General features: G+C 50.6%; 7 protein-coding genes across 7 annotated transcripts; 4 read left to right on the top strand and 3 right to left on the bottom strand.

Moving 5' to 3' along the window:
* Nucleotides 1-782: 782 nt before the first annotated feature.
* AA0111_g8521 (hypothetical protein) lies at nt 783-1,323 on the top strand (the record flags this gene model as incomplete). Its single annotated transcript, XM_028654978.1, has 3 exons — nt 783-849; nt 900-1,014; nt 1,071-1,323. The coding sequence occupies 3 exons, from the start codon at nt 783-785 to the stop codon at nt 1,321-1,323; spliced, it is 435 nt and encodes a 144-aa protein (XP_028504051.1).
* A 286-nt stretch (nt 1,324-1,609) lies between these two features.
* AA0111_g8520 (DNA replication licensing factor) lies at nt 1,610-4,307 on the bottom strand (the record flags this gene model as incomplete). Its single annotated transcript, XM_028654977.1, has 3 exons — nt 1,610-4,072; nt 4,120-4,171; nt 4,219-4,307. 3 exons carry the CDS (start codon nt 4,305-4,307, stop codon nt 1,610-1,612), a joined length of 2,604 nt encoding a protein of 867 aa, XP_028504052.1.
* An 864-nt stretch (nt 4,308-5,171) lies between these two features.
* AA0111_g8519 (hypothetical protein) lies at nt 5,172-6,124 on the top strand (the record flags this gene model as incomplete). Its single annotated transcript, XM_028654975.1, has 3 exons — nt 5,172-5,595; nt 5,644-5,880; nt 5,937-6,124. The coding sequence occupies 3 exons, from the start codon at nt 5,172-5,174 to the stop codon at nt 6,122-6,124; spliced, it is 849 nt and encodes a 282-aa protein (XP_028503952.1).
* A 1,275-nt stretch (nt 6,125-7,399) lies between these two features.
* Nucleotides 7,400-8,693, top strand: AA0111_g8518 (hypothetical protein; the record flags this gene model as incomplete). Its single annotated transcript, XM_028654974.1, has 3 exons — nt 7,400-7,825; nt 7,892-8,546; nt 8,599-8,693. 3 exons carry the CDS (start codon nt 7,400-7,402, stop codon nt 8,691-8,693), a joined length of 1,176 nt encoding a protein of 391 aa, XP_028503951.1.
* Nucleotides 8,694-9,877: 1,184 nt separating this feature from the next.
* AA0111_g8517 (hypothetical protein) lies at nt 9,878-12,463 on the top strand (the record flags this gene model as incomplete). The annotated part of the gene is made up of 2 exons (XM_028654973.1): nt 9,878-10,372; nt 10,421-12,463. 2 exons carry the CDS (start codon nt 9,878-9,880, stop codon nt 12,461-12,463), a joined length of 2,538 nt encoding a protein of 845 aa, XP_028503912.1.
* A 559-nt stretch (nt 12,464-13,022) lies between these two features.
* Nucleotides 13,023-14,105, bottom strand: AA0111_g8516 (hypothetical protein; the record flags this gene model as incomplete). Its single annotated transcript, XM_028654972.1, has 1 exon — nt 13,023-14,105. One exon carries the CDS (start codon nt 14,103-14,105, stop codon nt 13,023-13,025), a length of 1,083 nt encoding a protein of 360 aa, XP_028503911.1.
* A 1,227-nt stretch (nt 14,106-15,332) lies between these two features.
* On the bottom strand, nt 15,333-16,547 carry AA0111_g8515 (hypothetical protein; the record flags this gene model as incomplete). Its single annotated transcript, XM_028654971.1, has 1 exon — nt 15,333-16,547. The coding sequence occupies one exon, from the start codon at nt 16,545-16,547 to the stop codon at nt 15,333-15,335; it is 1,215 nt and encodes a 404-aa protein (XP_028503910.1).
* Nucleotides 16,548-16,590: the final 43 nt, after the last annotated feature.

The raw sequence follows: 16,590 nt of genomic DNA, 5'->3' as shown, positions 1-16,590 counted from the left end.
ATCGCACATCGTTGCTACAGCCAGGACGAGTGTGGTATGAGTTCAAGTTATGTATACCCAATGGAGTTTGTTTTAGCGTTCTATCATTCGCCAGACAGCGCCAAGTGACTCTTGATCATCCACATTGGATTGCAACAAAGAGAATATGGCTTTCGTTGATATAGCAGGACACATTCACTCAAGGTTGATGATGCTTTTGTCTGTGTAGCAAGGGTGAATGGGTACTGAGGGAACCAGCCACGCTATCATTCATCAGCTATCATTCCACTTATCTTCTTTATAAGAACACGAAAAGCATCGCTGTAAATGGAAATGCCCCAATAGTATTCTGCCAGATCAATTCTAGGCAGAAATAAACATAACATGAGTAGAGGAGGTGATGTCATACCCCGTGTTCACGCGTCAAGCGACAACGTGTTGTACACCATCTCTAGCAAAATCAACCGCAAATTCTGACCACCATCGTTCCCATCGCATCGAAATTCAGATGGTTCATCGACAGGAGGTGGAGAAGAGATGGGAAACTTTCGCGATCCACATCGGTAGCCGCGATTGATTCATCATGACATCAACAGCAACACTAGTGTGGGTACCTGCATGCGATGATGGCATATGGTCTATGCTACCACCAGCTACAAAACGACCTCTCAGCACATACCCCGCCTGAAGTCCTACCTACACACCTTTCAGCTGAAATACTTCACAGTTTACACACTTTGTAACTCAAAAACCTCAAACCTCTTGCTACTTTCCAAACCAATCCACACAGACTACATATCAAGATGCCTCGCATGGTCGCACCCCCGCCGTCTGGAGAGTTCCAGATCGTTCTTAGCAAGCCTTTCAATGGTGAGTTCTTCGGTTTAACATATGTAGTCTCTCACTTACGAGACGTACAGGCGCACCAACACACATGATCGAGGTTATCGGCGAGCCCAACCGCCCAGCTAGCATTCGCATGTCCAACTACAACGGTAACTCCAAGTCATCAGAAAAGAAGGGTGATGTACCACAGTACGTTTCACACAGTCGCCTCCAGTTCATTCTGTCGTTACTAACACCCTTGGCAGAGACGATGTTAAGGAGCTCATGTCTCTCATCTCCACACTACGCGGCTTCCCTTCGCACCCAAGCAAGGACGTCTACGGCCTAGACACCAAGGTTGACTTCAACACAATGGAGATCCAATGGGGCAACCAGGACGACGATGCTGCCATGGATGGTGGTGACCTTGCCGGAGAGCAGAAGGATGAATTCAAGAGGATCGCGGACAGCATTGAGGCGTTGGCGAGGCAATTCGCTAAGCAGGACTCTCCTGTATAGAATGGACAGGGAGTGTTGAGTGATACCTTTATAAAGAGATGATGTCATGACCAACAAATGAATGAAAACAAATCTACTTCCATCGCGCTGGTCGTCTTTGTAAACATTGTGAGCTTGGGTATTTCCGCCTACATATGCTTGTCATCGTAGCAAAACATCGTTGAATTACGCTCGCACGTTTGTCTCCATAACCAAAATAACGCCATGTCTACTGCGTAACAGCTAAATCGATGATCATCGCTTCATATCCACATTGGATCATGTATCCATACCTATGTCTAGCTCTCTAGATCTTGTATACGATACCTCCAGAGTACATGATCTTGTTCCTCTCGCTGAGCGCTTCAAGTGCCTTCTCTGCCTCAGCTTCCTCAAATGCTTCGCGCCCGTTACCACCACCAAGTCTAGCATTTACAGCAGCAACCAGAGGTTCCACATCTGCAGCATCGTTCGCAAACAGTGGCCCATCGATAAGTTGACCAAGCGCTGTTTGGAACACTTGCAGACGTGCCGGCGTGATGTCCTGGGATTCTTGTGATTCGGTTTGTGTGGCTGGTAGCTGGGACTCGGGGTGTGAAGATGCGGCGCTGACTTGTGATGATGCGCCAGCGCGGGACGACTGTGTACGATTGGTTGTGCGCTGAGTCTTCGGCGTAACGTTGTAAAGGTCTTCGTTGTCGTCGTCGTCTTCTCCACCGTCCTCTTCGGCTGCGGGGGTGCGTGTAGTGCCCGTACGGGTGTTACGAGTAGATGGCCCACCGGTGCGGCGAGACTGTGTGGTCTCTTGCTCGTCACCGTCTTCGTCATCATCACCGGATGACTCTCCGTCTGTGGACATGGCATCTGGGTCACGGACTGTTCGTCTTCGCTTGCGGCGGTCGTCCTCGACAACTTCCTTGAACAGCGCGAAACGGAGAATTTGTTCAGCGACCTCTGCATCCTTCTGCTCTACTCGCTTCGACAGACGAGCTTTTGCGTGTGCAGTGGAAAGACGAATGAGTGTTTCGAGAGTACGCGCTGTGATAGGTGAAGTGCGGCGGGTACCAGCATCTAGCTCGTCGTTCCGTAGTGCAGAGTAGGTTGCTACGATGTGATCGGCTGCACCCTTGGTAAGGATTGGTTTCTCGCGTTTAGCATATTGGATGTACTTTTTGATAAAAGGTATGCTGAGGACCTCGGTCCTTCGGTTCGCCCCACGTCCAACTGTGATTGTGACACCGGAATGCAGCATGGGATTGAACTTCTCGTAAACTTCAGTTGGACGATTGGCATCAGCATCAGTGTCGAGACCGACACCCAAGAGCTGAGCTCCCTCCTCTCGGACTGGTGCACCCTCCTCGGTGCCAGGCTGACGGTATCGATGCATGCGGAGGACGTGCTCAGAAACCTGCCTGTCGCGTGCGTCTTCGATGTCGTCGGTAACGACGAAAAGCAGATCGAAACGCGATAAAAGAGAATCTGGAAGAGCAATGTTGCGATGAGGGTCTTTGTGAATGTCGTATTGACCGAAAATGGGGTTGGCAGCTGCGACGACGCTGCATCGAGCGTTGAGCGAGGTGTGGATACCGGCTTTGGCAATGGTCACGGTCTGTTGCTCCATGACTTCGTGAATAGCTACACGGTCAACATCGGACATCTTGTCAAACTCATCAATACAGACAACACCACGGTCAGCAAGAACCATGGCACCAGCCTCAAGACGACGCTCGCCTGTCTCCTTGTCCGATGTGACGGCAGCTGTGAGACCAACGCCGGACGAGCCACGACCAGTGGTGGCGATGGCGAGCGGGGCGGTATTCAGCACGAATCGCAGAAGTTGCGATTTAGCAGTCGAGGGGTCACCAACCATGAGAATGTTGATGTCTCCTCTCAGATGGGTGCCGTTTTCAAGGTTCTTTTCTTGTCCTCCCAGAAGAAGCAAAAGAATTGCCTTCTTGATGTAGTCGTGTCCGTAGATGGAGGGGGCGAGCGACTGCGATAGCAGCTCGAATACGCGCCTGTTTTTCGAAATCTTGTTGATGTTGCGGATATCGGTGTCGGTAATGGAAACCTGGGCGATGCCGCCACCGGACTTGGAAGAGAGAAGGATAACATTGTTTGCCAGGATCAGCGTGCGGAAAGTCGAGCTGCCAGCACCAGCGTTACGGTTACCGAGTGAGCGATAGATTCCGACAAGCTGTATGCGGTCGCCGGGTTTGACGCGATCGACGAGATCGTCGTCCAAGATGACATCAACTGAACGCGGTAACTGTCCAGCAGGCGCACGCTCGGGCATCTCCTGGATGGAGATGGTCTGATGGTCGCGATAGATGCAGTAGCCGTACTCGGTGACAAGTGGATTTCCCTCGCCATCGTCTGTCGGATAGACGCTTGTACTCGCCGCACCGGTAGTCATGGTCTGATCTCTGTACTCGCGCGAGTGGAACTTCTGCTTGTTCTCGTTGTAGTGGACGCTCTTGACCACCTTGGGCCGCACGAGGGAGGTTTTTGTGACGATGCCCTCGAGCGACACCATGTGGTTCAGCTGGTTTGAGCCCAATGTACGTGGGTTACATGAGTACTCGCCGAAGCTGCCAATGTATGCGCAATAGTAGACCACGTCGTCGCTAGTCTCGGACTTTGGGCGGTCGGTGAAGGTGCGTACGACATCTTTGAGGGCGCGGTCGAAGGCTTCTGTGAATTCGAAGGGCGAGTTGAGCAGACCATCGGCCAGTTCGCGGTTATGTGAGCGGATCTCGTCTATGCTGACCTGGACACAGTGAGCATGCGCATCGTGTTCTGGCGTGCTGCACCTACCGTGAGTCTTCGGAGGCCCCGATTGAGCATCACCAGAATGTCGGGTCGGTAGCTGGAGCCGTCAGTCGGCGCCTGCCCAAGCGAACATGTGCTCCATACCTTCGCCTCGAGACATCGTCTGGGTCGAGAAACTCTTGCGCAAGTCGCACGCGCCTGCGCACCTCCTCGTCCCTGATTACCTCGGCCATGGTGTATTATGTGACTCTTGGACTAGTAAAATGCCAATCGCTGCAAAAGGCTGAATCAATACAGCGTAAGCGGGGGTAATTGCAGCGGCTATCTGAACGGGTGTATTGTTTGTGCTGTTGCCGTGGTAAACGCTTCGAGGGGCACCAGTTTCGCGACATCAATTCGCGTCGGCGCTAGTCTGTTTCCGTCACGCGTTCCTTGCCCATTAACCATCCTCTTCCGGCCTGACAGCAGTCGACCATCACCAATCGGCAAAGCTCAAGTACTTTTTGCTCCTCTTGTTCTGTTTGTACTCGGCTTTAGGTACTCGGCTTCATCTACTACATATCTGTCCGAGATGAGCGCATCTCGCTATCTACTACAAACAGCCTCGCGAACCCCTCGCAATACGAGGAAACACGCCAACTGGCTACAGCTTCACACCCTCATCTCCATAGACTCTCATCAACACTGGTCAAGATTCATATGTAATGTTAATCGCCCTGCACTGCTATCTCGAAGCATCGCACCTACACCATGTGGAGCGGTTGCCCAACGATCTTAGCCGGACATGTCCATCTCAATGTCGGTCGACGTCACCTAAACATGCTGCCGAACAAGCTACCATCGCCGGTCTGCAGACGTTACCAACACGGTATATCGTAGGTCTAGATTGACTCGCCATTCCGTAGTCGCTGCCGGACCAACTCCGCTAACACCGTGAGCTCCCTTAACGGATCCTGACGTAATGACAATGGCCGCACTTGACGTCGTTAATCCCCGTAGTATATGAGGAGCGGCTTGAGCGGTTGCGAGAAGCACAACGCAGCATTTGCACCTCATTCTCGATCATATTCTCAACAATTTATCCCAGTTGCACCACTATGGCTCCCCGTGTCTTCCTCATAACTGGATGCTCTACTGGCTTTGGCGAGGAGTTCGTCAAGGTCGTTTTGCAAAAGGGTGACTATGTTGTCGCAACTGCACGCAACTCTTCCAAACTATCCTTCGATGGTGCCAACGACTCCAACAGTCTGCTCGTGGACCTCGATGTAACAAAGAGAGAATCCATCGATAATGCCTTCGACGCAGCTATTAAGAAATTCGGAAAAATCGACGTTGTTTGCAACAATGCCGGATATGGTCTCAATGGGCCTTTTGAAACGTTATCGGAAAAGCAAATCAGACAGCAGATGGAGATCAACTTTTTCGGTCTCATCGATGTCACAAGGAAGGCTATGGAGACTATGCGCGACAGGAAGACCGGAGGTGTCATCCAGCAAGTAACATCTATTGGTGGTCAGATTGGTAAGCCCGATGCCTTCAATGTTTGGAATCGCAGCTGATGCGTACTAGGCGTGCCTAATTTCTCCATCTACTGTGCCAGCAAATGGGCAGTCGAAGGATTTACGGAGGCCATTTCCAAAGAAGTGAAGCCTGAGTGGGGAATAAAGTTCACTTGCATCGAACCCGGTGGTTTCCGAACCGACTGGTCAGGTCGTAGTATGGATTTTGGAGAGATTTCGAACCCGGCATACGCGGACGTCGACCCAAAGAAGCAGGCTCAAGGGCGCCATGGCTCCCAAGCAGGAGGTTCGTTGTCGTGAATCCTCTATAAATCGAACGGAAACTGACAAGCTTTTTTAAAGATCCCGCCAAGGCTGCCAAGGTCTTCTACGATCTAGCAGTCATGGATGATCCGCCTATGCGGTGCGTAGTCGGCACCGACGCGTACAGTCTCATCAACAAGAAGCTGGATACGTACAATGAAAGCGTCAAGAAGTTCGACAAATGGAGTAACAGCACCGACGTCGAAGGTTACAAGACGCCCAATTAGTTTTTGGCAAGCAACAGGCAAGATGGGAGAGAAACTCCGAAAGAAGCAGGTAGAAAAACGTGTGGTTCTCGTGCGGAGCCTTTGCACGACCTTCGCCATATAATGAGATTTGTCACAGTCAACTTCACCGCGTTCGCAAATCTCTGCGGTGGCCTTCAACTTCATCATCGACATCATTGTTTCCGACGCACTGATACATGCAGCACCTTGCTCTTGAGGAGCATGGCTTTGTGTTTCGACTATTGAATCTAGAGTGGAAGACAGTAGCTTCAAGATGGCGTACCGTCACACAGCCCCAATGTTGTGGCGGTTGCCACGTTGCGCCCGATCAGAGGGTTTGACTCAAGTCCGATACTTGTCAATGCGACTACACAGCATACTAATGAAGATCAGCGGTGTCATAGTCGAAAACTTGGAACCCACATGTGGCACTACCAGCATCGCGGAGTAAATGAAATATTTGGCGTACGTTTGGCTGTAATAGCGGGCAACGGATCTGGTCGCGTAACGTTCCACTCGAGCTTCGATACCATAGAGCGCAACAACTCGAAAATAGTTCGAAGATCATGCACCCGATGCAGAATGCTCAGACGAAAAGCAATCGCTGACATCACTGGTACTACTCGAGCGGTACATCCACCAACGGTATTGCAAAATCGCTTTAGCATCGGCACTTCACGCATCCGAATATGTTCACGATCCTATGAATATCACGTACCTACAGGTAACAAATCTGCGGCGTTTGAACAGATGCAAGCTCGACGATGTCATACGACTATCTTCATGAGCTCTTGCTCGGACAGAGCACTGTTGCCTGCCTAGCCTCTACTTGCCACTGCTCTTCTCACCGCCGCACATACGAGGCCGAAATCTGGGGCTTGCATGGAGCGTCTGACTCTCTCCTAGCTCTGGAAGTACGTCGCATGACGAAGACCTGAGCGCTCCCCTGAATGAAAGGCGGAGGTGGGGGTTCGCACAAGAGTGTTCGTGGCCAATCCCTGCGTACATTATACAAATCTTACTACTTCTTTAGTCACGAGAAGTGCGGTTCTTACAACACACCTACCGTATTTATGTGTTCTGAGCGCCGTGCCATAGGCTTTGGCGTCAGCTGTTTAACGTGGTTGCAAACGAACGCTGTTGTCGGCTTCTAGTGACAATTCATAACCCCTGACGCCTTTCACGCTCCATTTGTATAAAATCTGCGATCGATCGTATGCCTTCCATAAACATTCATCTTCCTTTGTTTTCCTCACTGATTATCAATATTTGACTATGAGGAGCATTGGAACCACCATCCGGGACTCGGGCCCAGTGAGGTTCACCACCGCATTACTTACTGCGATACTCATCACCAGCGCTACCTTTCTACCACTCCTGGCTCACGAAGCTGCTGCAAACGCGATTCCAGCGCCACGACCACTCCCTCACGCAGGACCAGGACCACAGCCAAATCCAGACCCACAAGCTGGCAGTCCGACAGTTGATGGTTTGTACCCAGATCCAGAACCATGTCGTGGCAACTGCACATGGATCCATGATCCCAGCATCTTGTACGAAGACGGTAAATACTGGCGTTTTTCGACCAGTGGAAACATCGCTGTTGCGACTGCATCTTCACTGGAAGGCCCTTGGCGCTATGAAGGCGCTTTATTACATAACGGTACGAGTATAATGGTCCATCCAGAACAGGATATCTGGGTACGTTCGCTCCTCCACGATACCTTGCATTGACGTGTTGAGCACCTTTCTGATCGACGCGAACAGGCACCTTCAGTGACGAAGCGAGGAGACACTTACTACTGCCACTACTCTGTATCGCGTATCGGTCTCCAGAACTCCTCTATCGGTGTGGCGACATCGCTTTCCCTTGAGCCAGGTAGCTGGCAAGACCACGGTGATATCGGTCTCCCCCTATCTCACAAGTATAACTTGATCGACCCCTTCGTGTACCAAGAGACGCCCAATGACCCAATTTACTTTACCTTTGGATCTTTCTGGGACGACATCTTCCAAGTTGAGCTATTTCCCCACGATGACCTTATAGCTTTTGGTAGGTGGGCCGCGGACAACAATCGTATCAATAACTTGGTGCGCAATGGTACCATCGGTGCCGGAGTCTCTGAAGGTGCTATCATGCACAAAGAGAAGGACTTTTACTACATGTTCTACAGTGTTGGTCAGTGCTGCAACAAGCCATCAGACAAGGACGGCCTTGCACCGGAAGGTCAAGTGTATCACGTTGTCGTCTGCCGCTCGGAAGTCCCAACCGGACCCTTCTACGACCGAGAGGGCAAGAGTTGTCTCGAAGAGAATGGCGGTACTACGATCCTCGCCAGTCATGGCGATATCTATGCGCCTGGTGGTCAGGGTGTTATGGCGCACCCTGACAATGGGAGGACGGTGATGTATTATCATTATGGTATGCGGAAGAGTGAACGTGATACACGAAACCTGAGCTGACGTTGACGCAGTTCGCCAAAGTGTTGGCTACGAGGCCGATCAGTTCTTCTTTGGTTACAACTACCTCGACTGGGAGGACGGATGGCCGGTCGTTGTCGTTGCCTGATTGACCGATGTTCTGCAAGGACTTTCGGCAGTATCTTGACCTACCTTTGGTTTATCCCAGGTACGTCATACAGCGCCGAAGCTTATCCAATTGCTTCGTGTTACGAGCCTGTGTTCTTTTATTTGGGTCTTGCTTTCGTTCGCTTGGAGAGGCGCGTTATAGTGATGGTTCATGGGGTGGCGTTCCCATGATCCACGCTCTACGTACTTACGATTAAGACTGTTTCGGAAGCAACGTTGAACAAGCGTTGTTATAGGGTCTGATTTACTGGAGGGTATCAGAGAGCCACCTGTCCACGAGTACGACTACAGTCATAAGTCTGCGTTGTCAATATTTAATACTTTGGTAATACTTGGGTCATAGCTCGTGGGCAACGTCTAATGTGTTCTTATTCTGGCTATGAAACAATCGTCGTATCGGTAGTCCCCATATCCAATCCTATGTTATTGTCAAATATGGTTGTTGTTCATATGCGTAATCATATTGACCACGATACCATGATGCTTGATAAAAAGAAACTGCGCTCACAGTCGCTCCACACCTAGCACACGACCACGTCTATCGGGCCACGCAAGCAACTTCTAATGACATTTTGTCAAAGCTTGTAGTCTCACAGACTTTTCTCTCGGATGATGCGCCGCATTTTAGGCCTTCTCGCCGATAATGCAGCGTGCATGCGCTTAGTCTCGGAAGTGGTGGCTGGTGGAAGGAATCAACCGGGAGGGCCGAATACGCGGGGTAGGGGTATTCTCATTATCTAGGAAACAACTCATGGATCTGATCATGCTGTTTGCTTTTGCTGAGATGAGCTTCTTAGAACAACCCGTCATACGTCTCATTTCGGATGTCGCAATGATTCCGCAACGTCGCGAATCGCGGATTGTAACCTCAGACGCGATGGACGCTTGAGGGAGGTGCATGAATGCTATTCCTGAACATGGCTAGCCTTAGGTGACGTCACCAATCGGTCTCTCCGGCTGAGATCGCACCATGCCTATTTACCTGCCAAGTACTCCACAGTGAATACAGGTTATTCCATTCCTGCGGGTCAGTACAAGACCTGTGCACGCGACTGATCGCCTCTACGTCGCCTACGCCTCACTCCTCAGCCTCTCCATCTCTCCAGCCTCATCATCACCATTGTTACCCCGCGCGATTGCTGATCGCTGCGCACGGCCGTCAAGATGCCCTCTCAAGAGAAGGGCCTTAAGAAGCTCTTTCACCCCTTCAACCATCGCGCCTCTGAAAAGATAGAGGAGCTCGAGCAGAAACTTGAGCACACCAAGCTGCGAGGTGCGCATATCAAGGCTGTGCATGTGAAGCATAAGATTGGCAAATTTACCAACCTCTTCAACGCCAACCATCGCCATGACGAAGAGCATGAGAAGCAAACAGATGCGAAGAGGAGTAAGATTGCAGAGAACCACCGGTTCCAGAGTTTTGCACCGGAGCGAGATGGTAACTTGGTGAAGTGGTATGTAGATGGCAGAGACTACTTCTGGGCAGTTGCCGAGGCATTGGAGCAGGCCAAAGAGACCATTTACATCGCAGACTGGTGGCTCAGCCCTGAGCTCTTCCTGAAGCGACCGCCTTACTACAACCAGCATTTTCGGTTGGATCAGGTGCTCAAGCGACGTGCCGCGGCTGGTGTGAAGATCTACATTTCTGTGTACAAGGAGGTAAGGTCGTCAATTAGCAGCAGATATTCATCAGCTTATATTGAACAGGTTTCTGCAGCCCTCACGTGCAACAGCCAGCATACCAAGAAAGCACTGATGGGCCTCTTTGAAGAGGGCGAACCTGGATACGGAAACATCAAGGTAATGAGACATCCCGATCACAATGTCTTCGAGAACGCCTCAGATATGACATTCTATTGGGCACATCACGAAAAGTTTATTGTCATCGACTATGCTATGGCCTTTATTGGTGGACTGGACTTGTGTTACGGACGATGGGACGAGAAGCAACATCCGCTTTCCGATGCGCACCCCTCTGGTGTACAAAATCAGATCTTCCCTGGTCAGGATTACAACAATAACCGTATCATGGATTTTGAGAGTGTTGAGGACTGGAAATCTAACAAGCTGAACAAGCTCGAGTACGGTCGCATGCCATGGCACGACGTGGCTATGGGCGTTATTGGTCCGGCGGTGTACGACATCGCTGAACATTTCGTCCTGCGATGGAACTTTGTGAAGCGAGAAAAATACAAGCGTGACGAAAGATATGACTGGCTTACCATGGAAGGTCGAGAAGGCGCTGACGAAGACCTGATCGGAGTGCAGAGGCCCAAGTTTCCTGTGGGTGAATACGTGCACCATCCCATCACTCAGCTGAACAGCAAAAATCTCGACAATCGCGGTACCGTACATGCACAATTAATCCGAAGTAGCGGAGACTGGAGCATGGGTATCGATCCTCATGAGCAGAGTATCCAGAACGCATACTGCGAGCTCATCCGCAACGCGAAACACTATGTTTACATTGAGAATCAATTCTTCATCACGGCGACGGGAAAAAATGATACGAACCCTGTCCATAACCAGATTGGAGCTGCGATGGTTGATGCAGTGGTATCAGCAGCCAAGGAGCAGCGCAACTTTAGACTGATCATTGTCATCCCGGCTATTCCAGGATTCGCAGGAGACCTGCGAGATCAAGCTGCTGCCGGAACACGCGCCATCATGGATTACCAATTCAAGAGCATCTGTAGAGGAGATGAAAGCATCTTCGGAAGAGTCAAAGCGGCCGGTGTCGATCCCGAAAAGTACATCTTCTTTTTCAACCTCCGTTCGTACGACCGCATCAACGTCACACCCACGCTCAAGGAGCGTGAGAAGAAGTCCGGCATGACGTACATGGAGCTTGAAGCAGCTGAAATCGATGAGCTGGAAGCACCACCGGAGGAAGGAGGAGAGGAGGCACGTCGTAAAGCGGCTGAGTTGAGGAAGGCGTATATGAGCGAGTCTGAAGATGTAGGCAAAGGTGATCAGGGCGGTGTCATTGATCCTGATTCGATTGCCGACGACGCCATGCTTACGGAAAAGAAGCCCAGTGAAGAAGATTGGGAAGGTGAAGAGGAAGACGAAAAGGAGCACTTCTTCCAAGAGGAGCTCTACATCCACGCCAAAATCTGCATCGTTGATGACAGGACCGTTATCTGCGGTTCTTCCAACATCAATGACCGCTCCCAATTAGGCTTCCATGATTCAGAACTCTCGATTGTCTTGCAGGATACGGACGAGATCGATACGGAGATGGATGGCAAGCCTTACAAAGCTGCACGCCTTGCCCACCAACTTCGCAGCAGCTTGTGGCGCGAACATCTCGGCCTACTCCCACCCCAGTCCCTCAATGCCGCAGATGACCCCAACGCGCAACCGCCTGGCGAGAAATCGCCAAACGATCCCATGCCCGGCCCCGAAGCTGACTTTGTCTCCGATCCCTTGTCATCCAAACTATGGGACGAGTGGACCGAGCGCGCAACCACCAATACCGAGGTGTTCAGGTCCTTGTTCCACGCCGATCCCGATGACAGTATCCTTACGTTCGAAGACTATGATAAGTTTACCCCTAATCCTTCGGGCGACAAGGAGCATAAGCAGGGGCACTTGTACGACATGGTCAGGCCTGTCAAGGAGATTAGAGCGGAACTGGATCGCGTGAAGGGGCATCTAGTGTGGATGCAGTTGAAGTTCCTTGAGAATGCTGATATGGCTGAACGGGGACTGCAGGTGAACTCCTTCACGGAAAGTGTTTACACATGAGGCGGGGTCGACAATCGCATGGTATGTGGTGGTTTCCATCGCCTGTTCTGTTCCAAGAGTATGTGTGGTGAATGCTGGCCGAATATCTCTGGTCGTCAACACTGAAGCTAGTGGAATACTCGCATCGGTGTGTTAGTTTGATTTTCTTCCTTCCTTCATGATTCCCTGTTACGTTTCATCAACGTCGTTATGACCTGAATGTATCTTTCTTTGTCCTTAGTCTTGCGGAGTGCTATCGAGAGGATTCTGATGGCGAGTATCGTGCGCTGAATATCATTTTCAAGATGCAGTATACTGTGTCTGCTACCGTTTACACTATGCACAAAGATTGAAGTTGAGACGCGTCGCGAGAGACGAGGAATGCAGAACTATCACTAAGTCTTTGGTGTAATGCTTGAACTACCATAGAGAGCGACAGCTCGATAAGTTGACACCGAATAAACAAGTGAAGTAATTGGATTTTTTCAAGATGTATCATATCATGCTGGAATCGAACAGGGACTTTTGTTGTGTCCTCCAGCTCTACTTTTCTAACACCTAAATGCCAATACGAACACTTTCAATCTTCTTCACCTTCATCACTATCACCAGCTCCTTGTTCCGCACTCGCCGCCACCTCCTCATCGTCAGTCTCCCAAGCCAAATCCCCCTGAAAATCTCTTTCACTTTCATCTGTCACAAACAATGGACTCTCTGTCTTCTTGGTCACGAACCGTCCAAAAGAATCCTGCGAACGCGCAACAGACCCACGACCCTCTTCTTCGAGCCCTTCCTGATCTTCCTTTCCTCCTTGCTCTTGTTGTCTTCGTGGTGAATACTGGCTCACTTCCGAAGAAATATTAAAAAAGTTGTCAAAGTCGAAGGATTCCAGCGAACTCTCATCGGATGCGCGCTCTCCTGGCTCTGATACTTCTTGCTCTGGTTGGTCTTCACGTAGCATGGTCCTCTCTGCAGTTGGTAGGGATCTGAAACCTGGAGAGGGATCACTGTAACGCTGAGCGTGTGACAATGGTCGAGGCGGGGCAGGACGTAACGGGATGAAGATGTATGGGGCAGAGAAATACGTGGTGCTATAGTGTGAAGTTGGAATTGGTGGGCCGATAGAGTACACGGTTATCGAATTTGTGTTTCGGCGTTGCATGGCTGCTCGACGAACGGTCAGAGGAGGCTGTAGAGGAGCTGGTTGTGGTGGTGGTGTTGGTGGTACGGGAGTAGGGGCAGGAGTGAAAGCTTCCAACACTGGATGAGCTGGTGGATTTCCTACGATGGGAAACCCTTCATCATCAAGATTTGGTAACTGCGGCTGTTTCCATGGAGACTCGGGAGATGAGACGTCTGGAGGTGTTGTCGACTTTCTAGCCCTATGTCCAAAGCTGAGGCTGCTTTGACCTCGAGCTTGGACTCTCCTCACAAAGTGTGCGTATAGTACCTCATACGATCCATTGACCCATTCATCCTCCTTTAGCAACTTCCCATTCTCACAACGCGAGTCCCGCCGGAAGTGGAAATGTACTGTGTGTGTTTCTTGGTTCCGGTTGAAGTAATTGAAGCAGTTGGAGACGAGGGCGCCGTAGTCTCCTAGCTCAGATGAAGGACGACGGATATAACGAATGTTGGTAACGTAGTCACGTATCTCTATCATCGTAGAAGTGGAGACGGACATATCCAGTGGAGTGGAGAATATATACTTGAGTTTTCAGAGAATGGGTACTGTGTATGTGAAGTCGACGATAGAAAGAAGAACGGCGAAGAGAAATAGTTATTTCATAGTCGCAAGAAACTGTGTTTGTGATAGTCGCGTGTGCAAGGACCACACGAACTATAACAAAAAGAGGGGCAAATGACATCGATTAGTGAAAGGGGAAAAGCATGACTTGACCATGTGAGTTAGGACCGTGGAAAACCAAGCTTTTGAGATTCACAAGCTGCTTGAACTTAGGGTAGAGCATCGAATTCAGAAACCTCAGTGGTAGCCCGAAAAAAGCCTACTGATTCATCTTCTGCCATCATGTGAACGGAAATCAACTTGTCTCTTCCTTCTTGCCTCTTCTCACCTTCCGTATAACTGCTCGATTCGTGATCTTGTACTACCGGCTTCTCTTCCGCCCTCACACCCATCTTCATTCTGGTCTTCGTTCTAGTAACCCCCAATGATTTTCAAAAGGCAAAAGTTTCACGGTCTTCTACAAGGGATCCACTTTCTTTGATGGAATTCGCACTTCGCCATACGTTTTCGCATGCTAAGTGTGTTGTGCAGGAGTATAGGTAACGACAGTGTTTCGTGTGTTCAGCACTTCATGGAAAACAGGCCGCATATTTGGTGTGTGACACCGTATCTTTTCGCATGGCCGATGATGATGCCTTGTTTGCGGAGACGTTGATGTAGCGAGTCGTGCATAGCAGTAATTGATGATCCGAGTGCGGGCGACTCAAGAGTGGTCAATAGGAGAGATATTAGGGTGAAAAGACGGGAGTCTGATGTTTTGTCCCTCCTTTCAGTTGCATTATATCCTCGATAACGGGTTTGACGGTTTGCAGTCTATTATCGCAGGATGAGAATCCTTCTAAATCGAGTATGTACTGCCCGTCTACCATGGTGGCCTATGTATTGCTCTTTGTCAGAATGTGTTTCGAGCATTTCTCAGGAATACGAAGTATCATAGCACCGACTTCCTGAAGATCCAAGCCTTCATGTAGATAACCTGATGCGGCGTGGCAACATTGTGATAAGAGAGATAGCACACGACGGCGGAGCACTTTTCGACATGCAATATGAATGTTATGCGATCAGATGTGATGTCGTTTGTTGCAGAGGACTCTGTCAACGGGTATCCTAAGGAATATGCAAACACTTTTATCGAGACGTACTTCAGCCCGGCATGAGGTGTGATGAGACACCAATCATGTCATCATTCCCGTTGACTTTTCGTTCGCTCTCTTTGGCTCTTGCTTTGGTCTTCTTGTTATTGCTGTCAACAGCAGCGGTGCTGACAGCCCTCTTCCTCCGCCCCGCTTGAGCACTTGCCGTAGGTGACAGTGTCTCTTTCTTTGAAGCTTTAGACATGTCCTCGGGCAGGAACTTACCGCTACCAGCAGCCTCTCGGACCAACGATGTATAGAGCTCCTGAACGGCAAGCTCACTTGCACTTGCATCTTGTGACATGCCGCCTTCGTCGGAGAAGGATGTGTCTGCAAGGGGGTCGGGTGCGACGAGTTTCAGTCGTTCGGTGCCGAGGTGGAAACTGTTGCAGGCGATGCGCGATATCTGAACTTTGGGGTGCGATATGTCGAGAGCGAGGTGTTGTTTGAGATAGGCGGACAAGGCAGCTGTAAAGGGCTTGTTGCGGGTATCTTTGAGCAGCCTGCCACGGTCGACGAAACCGGATATGTCGGCACCTGCGATGGTGATCTCTACGTGCTTGAGGATAGTTGTACTATTGGGGAAGGCTAGCTGGACGTGCAGCTGTCTTATAATGTCTTGGATGGACTGGGTCGAGTAGCGCGCTGAGAGGTGCTTCAAGTATGTCTCGAGACTCGAAGTGATGATGGGCGAGGGCAGCTTCAAGGGCGCAACGTAGGCATCGAAGGTCGTTCGGAGATAGTTCAGAAAGATGTCACGTATTGGACCCGGCATTTTCACAAGCAACAGTGGTAGCGATGTAAAGCCCTTTGGCGAGGAGGTGACGCCTGGGTCGCGCAACAGGAGCGCATTGTATGTCTGCTTCTCGTACTCGAGGCTCACTTGCAGTCCTCGCGCGCGGTCTGGAGAGAGCTGGGAGAGGGATGACAAGTGCGAGGCATCGACATCTATCGACTGGCGATGTCGGTCAATCCAGGCATCTTCGTCTCCGATCATCTCCCAGCTGCACTCGTCCAGCGGCCCCAGCTTTGCGGTATCCTCAGCGCCGGCAAAGTCGACCTGGACGCCTCGCACATTGTCGCCTTTGAGCTGTTCTTTTAGGCGCTTGGCATGGGTTCGGAGTGAGGCTTCTAGTAGGAGGGGCGTGTCGTGGCAGTGGAGCGGGGACAGGCGGTACAGGTTGTACGTCCTGTTGTAGAGTGGGTACGGGGGAATATGGGCCATGATGATGTCAGCTATCTCATGGTCGACGAGTTTGACGCGTGCG

Source organism: Alternaria arborescens (assembly GCF_004154835.1).
Source record: "Alternaria arborescens strain FERA 675 chromosome Unknown contig_21, whole genome shotgun sequence".
NCBI lineage: Eukaryota > Fungi > Ascomycota > Dothideomycetes > Pleosporales > Pleosporaceae > Alternaria > Alternaria arborescens.
Note: the sequence above shows the minus strand (reverse complement) of the source record. Positions and strands in the feature narration are given on the sequence as shown.